This window comes from Sebastes fasciatus, chromosome 18 (assembly GCF_043250625.1).
Source record: "Sebastes fasciatus isolate fSebFas1 chromosome 18, fSebFas1.pri, whole genome shotgun sequence".
Lineage (NCBI taxonomy): Eukaryota > Metazoa > Chordata > Actinopteri > Perciformes > Sebastidae > Sebastes > Sebastes fasciatus.
The window spans coordinates 14,572,282-14,578,983 of record NC_133812.1 but is presented as its reverse complement, the minus strand read 5'-3'; the positions used below and the strand labels follow the sequence as shown (position 1 = coordinate 14,578,983).

The 6,702-nt window shown below is 34.9% G+C and overlaps 1 protein-coding gene across 1 annotated transcript; it reads right to left on the bottom strand.

The window, feature by feature from the left end:
* Nucleotides 1-2,791: 2,791 nt before the first annotated feature.
* tcf21 (transcription factor 21) lies at nucleotides 2,792-5,766 on the bottom strand. Its single transcript, XM_074615802.1, has 2 exons — nucleotides 5,249-5,766; nucleotides 2,792-3,223 (listed from the first exon to the last, which is right to left on the bottom strand). Exons 1-2 carry the CDS (start codon nucleotides 5,651-5,653, stop codon nucleotides 3,134-3,136), a joined length of 495 nt encoding a protein of 164 aa, XP_074471903.1. The 5' UTR covers nucleotides 5,654-5,766; the 3' UTR covers nucleotides 2,792-3,133.
* Between the last annotated feature and the right edge of the window lie 936 nt (nucleotides 5,767-6,702).

The following is a 6,702-nucleotide window of genomic DNA, read 5'->3' as shown; positions in this document are numbered from 1 at the left end:
GACTTGCTACTGTTCATTTTCTGAAAGCTTATAAGATCAATTACTTGAAATGTCGTCAATAAATGCTGTCAAGTTGAGTCCAAATGCAATTTGATTAAAATCACCCTCTGTTTAAAGGTATCTAACTGGTTTTAACATTTAATAACATTGCAAATGTCCCCGCTGCCGGACTAACAAAGAATTTTCTCATCTTATCTTAACATGATTCAAATTGAAATGTTTCCGTTTATCACTGTGAATAAATGAAAGAATGAAAGACTTTATTTCGAACATAAAAATAAATAAAAACAGATACAAAATAATAACAAACAAGAGTAATAGTGTCCGATAAAGAGTAGGTAGAAGTAAAACTTATATTCCCCTACCCCTTTCTCACTTCTCTAATAACTCATATATCATAGAATGATAATATAATATAATATATAAACTATCCCAGATTTATTTACATCCCAAATTAAATATATAAACAGCATCCCGAGTTTATTTACATCCCACATATCCATCCGGAGTTAAAAAGTAGATATAAACCAACCCTTATCACAACTCTTCCTCAACCATATACCTCCCAAAAATATATTTTTCGTATAGCTTTTTAAAGTGATTTATATTTGTGCTCCGTTTCAACCCATCACCTAACCCATTCCACAAATCTATGAAACAGGTCTGAAGTATTTTGGTTGAAAAACTTGTAGAATACAAATAGTTCCAATGGCATCTAAGAGTATAAATGGTAGTAAGAATATGCTTAATCGGTGGTACAACTATGAGGGGGTCGTTGGGAAATGTTCTCCCCTGTAAGGGGTCCCTGGCCCCAAAAAGTTTGAGAACCCCTGGAGTATAGGTAAAATAAATAATAAAAAAAGACAAGTACATGACTCAAAGAAAAATAATGCAATTTTGCTTGTCTGTAAAATAGTACAAATGTAATATTAACATCAGGTTTGTATATTTTATGTAATAATTATAAGTCATTTTCTGAAAAATTACCTCAAATCAAGTTCTGGAACCGAACAAAAAACACATTAACTGTCGGCTAAAGCAGTCAAAATGCAAAGTGAAATTATTATTTTTTTTTAAAATGCCAATTAAAGCAGAAATCAGGAATACTCAACCTTTATTGAAAATTTTAAAAATGAAAAAAAAAGAGGAATGAATGTAAGGAATGAAGGTTATGCTTTCTTACCCAGTGAATGCATGCTGTTAGAGAGAGTATAGGCCTACACTGTAAACAATTGCTGTTAATTTACAGCAGGATTCCAACAGTATTAACCTGTTATTGCTAAAAACAGTGCTTTACTGTTAATAAAAAAGAAAACCTGTTAGATTACGCTCATAGGCCGTTTTTTAATTGAACTATAATGCATTCTTAAAAAACATCACTTTACTGCTGATCAACTGTCTAAAGTATCATCAGTAACAGTTTCATGCAGTATTTATTTAATTCTGGGACCTGATCTGCACACGTGAGGCTTGTACATTGTACATGATTGAAAAATCTGTGAATTAGCTTTATTGTTCTTCACTCATATGTTGTTATGGTTTGCATTCTGTACTTGTAGCCAGCTATAGACACACATTTTGGGAAAAGTGTCAACAAGTCTATTATAGCCTTTTTCCTAACAAGTGCCTTTAATTGTACTTAGTGTGACTATTCCTATGATCTGTAACCTGCTAAGTCTATTCATCTAGGCAAAAAATAATGTTTATTAAAATGTATGTTTAAAAAAAATACAACCTAAATAGTGCATTAAAACAAATCAGTAAGATAATGTAAAAGAAAGGTGAAAAACAGCTATATAATGTATCTTTAAACAGTAAATTAACTGTAAAATACTGTGAAATTAATAAAAAAAAAAGTTCAAACTGTATTTTTCATTAACAGTACAAAGCTGTACATTTCAGCGACAGTATAATAATGCTAATTTTACAGTAACATAAAGGAAACCCTGCTGCAGGTTCTTTACTGTTATTTTACTGGGAAATTCTTAACAGTGTAAGTGTGAGAGATATAGAGATGGACAGAAAGGGGGAGAAAGGAGGGATTCCATGTAAAACAGAGAGAGAGAGAGAGAGAGAGAGAGAGAGGGGCCTCGTGTCAGACTGCATAAATAACTGTCTGCATGATGTAAACATAGCGGTCATAACCCGAGCGAATTAAAACAACTGGTCTGGGCGGGATTAAAGCTCAACCAGCAGCTTTTCTACAATTTTTAAAATGTCTAAAAAAAATAATCTCCCCTGACCTCCACTCCTCTCTTCTGATTGGCTGGATCCTAAATAGTCTATCCAATCAGCACAGTTAATTATCCTAAATGTAATTATGGGCTCAAACTCATATTTGTCACTTATTTCATTGTGATATTGTTTCAGAAATAAACTTGTGAAGTTCTTGGCAGTAAATAAAGCAAAAGCTTTACATAATTTATGGCCTAACAATTAAGACATTTACAAGTGGAATTATACTAGCTGATCATAAATGGTATTTTTTTGGTGCATTTATCAATGAAATTGGCAGGGAGATAAACTTAATTTGACTTGTTTAAACTACAAGAACTGCTTTTAAGGTCCCAAATAATCTTTTGAAGGTTTGTTTATGTAATGACAACCACGTCCAATTGTTATCTTTTAGAAAAACAACAGAGAGAGACTTATCTGGTGCTCAGGTTCTGCTATTCTGAAGGAGTGGAGTGATAACAGGGGTTACTATAAAGGTCAAAGCATCGGCCCACACACACAGGAATAAAACAGAATTAAACGGAATAATAATAATAAAAAAGTACACAAGTTGTAAAAGTGATACAAATATATTTTATATACAATCTGTACAACCATTTGGACACTTTTCATGTGCACATCCATCCATCACGAAACAGGCCTGCATGAGTAAAAAAAAAAAAAAAATGCATCTGCAGAGTATAAAAAAAAGCAATTTAAAGCAGTTTATCTTTGAACCAGCAAAGACAACGATATGTGGCAGGATGCATTTAAATAAAATTGTCTTTACAGGAACGAAAGAGAGACTCTCTCCGTTATTCCCACTCAAAAGTCTGCAGAGATGAGACGCGCATGTCACAAGTCACAATTTTGTCTTGGAAAATCATTGTCTCTTTTGGAGGTTTCCTGCTTGGTTTCGTCAAGACGCAGTTGTTCCACATAACCTCGTTGTGTTCATCATCTCCTTCAACTCGTTCTCCGGTTTACCTGCAACCATGAAAGGCCACGTCTGCGGAGGGAAATGCATTTAATTATAGGACCAACAGCTTCTTAGAATATAAATTCATCACGTCATTAAAGACCCATTATGTGTCAATTAATCACCTGTAAGGATCAGTTGAGAACATAATGAATTACAGGCAGGAATCGCCAGATGTTTACGCATTGAATGAAAACGTTTTTTTTTTTGTTATTATACAATGTTATAAAATGTACCTCATATAGGTTTAACAGTGAGATTATAGTGTTTTCCCGATTGTTTTCTTATATCATGATAAAATATTTCAAATTATTTGGAGATATTAAGTGATATCTATAGCACACTTATTGAAGCTTTTTTCATTTAATCATTTAAGGCCCAATGTTGTGCTGAATCATGCATTATATCGAATGAAATTAGGCTAATTGTGAATTATGCTTCATAAAGGGTGATAATTGCTTCTGAGTCAGATTTTGCCTAAAAACAGTCACCATAAATAACAATTGTTGCTTTTACCCTCTCATGCACCTGCTTCACAAAAGCTATCACCCTCATTTATCACCTTGGTACCAAACATTTGAGGCCTATAACAGTCTGCAACCCAGATTAAAAAAATCCTGATAAATCTATTAATTCCAGTGGTGCATCCTGGAATAAAAAAAAATAATCAGTGACTGATATTGTTATTATAAGGCAAACTAACCATAATTGTTCATGCACTATCTGCCTTTAAACATGCACTATCTGCCACCATCTTGGACTCTAACCAGTGGCGCACTTTACACTTACTTCACACTATACATCCTATATACCACTTTATAGACTGCACATATGCACATAATACATTTATTTATTGCACATACTACATTTATTTATTGACGGACTGTACACACTATGTTCACCCATTCACTCTGTATCTTTTATATCTCTATTATTGTTTTCATAATTTTTGTATACCTTTACCTCTCCTGTGTTTCACTCTGTTTGGCTGATGTTGCTGCTTTGACACCTGAATTTCCCTCCAGGGATTAATAAAGGTTAATCTTATTTTATCTTACTTTTAAGAATGTAGGCCAACCTTTTAAACTTCACTTTAACTGTCCCTCACATACATTTCTTTCTCTATACCATAAATAAACTTGCAGCTGTGTTACCCCTCCACCTCCACCTATCTATACCCCCCAGTCTCACCAGGTTAACTGGATGGATATATTCATTTTCATATTTGTCGTTGGCCAGTATCTGCACCTGCTTCACCATAGCTATCACCCTCATGTCTCACCTTGGTACCAAGCATTTTAGGCCTATAACAGTCTGCAACCCAGATTAAAAAAAATCCTAATAAATCTATTAATTCCAGTGGTGCATTCTTGAATAATAAAAAAAATAATCAGTGACTGATATTGTTATTATAGGTTTTGAATGTTGAGGTTGTTTTCTCTAGTGTACTTGATGGGTTTGTCTGTAAAGCTCATCTACCTAAAAGTTGGTTTATAGACTGTTGTAATTACAAACAGTGGATTGCATATATGAAAACAGCCTTGAAAAAAGGGAAAAAATAAAGTATACATAAAAAAATATATATATATATTGTTATCATTAGGCAAACTAACCATAATAGTTTAAAAAAATGCACAATTTTAAGAATGTAGGCCAACTTTTTAAACTTCACTTTAACTATCCCTCACATATATGTCTTTCTCTATACCATAAATAAACATCCAGCTGTGTTACCCCTCCACCTCAACCCATCAGCTATCACCCTCATGTGTCACCTTGGTACCAAGCATTTGAGGCCTATAGCAGTCTGCAACCCAGATTAAAAAAAATCCTAATAAACCTATTAATTCCAGTGGTGCATCCTTGAATAATAAAAAATAATCAGTGAATGATATTGTTATTATTAGGCAAACTAACCATAATGGTTTAAAAAAAAATCACATTTTTATCATGTCAAACTTCACTTTAACTATCCCTCACATTCTTTCTCTATACCATAAATAAACTTCCAGCTGTGTTACTCCTCCACCTCCACCTCCACCTATCTATGCTCACCAGGTTAACAGGATGGATAAATCCGTTTTCATATTTGTCGTTGGCCAGTATCTGCCTCAGGTGCGCGATGTAGCTGGACGCCAGACGCAGCGTGTCCAGTTTGGAGAGCTTGGTGTCCGCAGGTACCCAGGGTAAGGTGGTCTTCAGCCGGGAGAAAGCTTTGGACAGGACTCTCATCCTGGCTCTCTCTCTGGCGTTGGCAGCGTTCCTCTGCACAGGTTTACCCTCCTGCTGCACAGCCCCACCTTTGGATGCACTTTTCCGGGTCTTCCGTTTCTTGCTTGGTGCGTCGTTTGTGCCCTCGCAGTTGGAGGAGCTCTCCTCGGTGCTCTCCTCGTTGGAGCCGAACTTCAGGATGCCGTCCAGGAGCTCGTCGTCGATGTCGCTTTGAGACCCGGTGGACATGGTGAACTTGTCTCCTGACCTGGAGCTGGGTTTAACACATGGGAGGATGAGGGTGGACAAAACACACTACAAGCCTTTGGAGATGGTGTTCATCTACTGCTCACTCTGCTGTGAAGAGAGGAGCAGACTTTATATCTTCATATAAAGGCTGCAGAGGGCGTTACCTCATGCTGGGAGGAGACACATGGTGCTGGTCTATAACATGCTGGTCCACAAAGGGTTCCCAAGGGACCCTGGATGGATCCCCAGGAAATATGCAGAACAGATAGTTTATTTTAAGTATCCATCCCTTTTGGAAAATTGCAAAGAGATGGATTAATTAGACCTATAAAAATCATCTTATTTACACAAGGAGCCCCTTGACCTTTTTAGAAACTTAAAGGGAGACCTGAATATTACTTTGTGAGCTACATAATATGAATGACCTAACTGTAAAGTCTGGTGCCTATACCATAACTATATACACTCGTACTTGTGTTGAAAATGAGATTGACACCTTTCAACCTTGCACAGATTATTTATTATTATATTTTTCTATTTATCTATCTGTTAATAATATGGATATTCATGGATAATTACATAAGATGTTGTGGCACATGAGTTGTTTCTGAATGTTAGTTGTTCATGATTTATAATGTGTATTATGTTTATTGCCTTAATTTCCTAAATTTATGTACAATATAATTGTTGTTATGAGGTTTAAGAGCTATGCCTCCCTCGTGTCTCATACAAAGTGCCTTAAGAAATCTTTTTTTTTTTTTTCCGAAACACATGCAGGCTCAATCTGTAATCTGTAAAGCTCACGTGGTCATAAATATTACAGATGTTAAATAAATAAATAAATAATAATAATAATAATAATTTGGGAATGATAGTTTTTTTTTGAAGTGGTGGCAAGGCCCTTTTTTGTTGCCCCTTTTAAAACCTGAAGAAAAAAAATACCTGCAGCCAAATGTTTTTCAAACTTTGGTAAACTTTATTTTTACATATCATCTTATATATATGTAATTGGCATAAGTATATTTATTCTCATAACTTAGAAATTAGTT

Coding starts and splice junctions, on each gene's coding strand:
- tcf21 (XM_074615802.1), bottom strand. CDS start 5,653: ATGTCCACCGGGTCTCAAAGCGACATCGACGACGAGCTCCTGGACGGC. Junction 3,224..5,248: donor TTATCCATCCTGTTAACCTG/GTGAGCATAGAT, acceptor TTCCCTCCGCAG/ACGTGGCCTTTCATGGTTGC.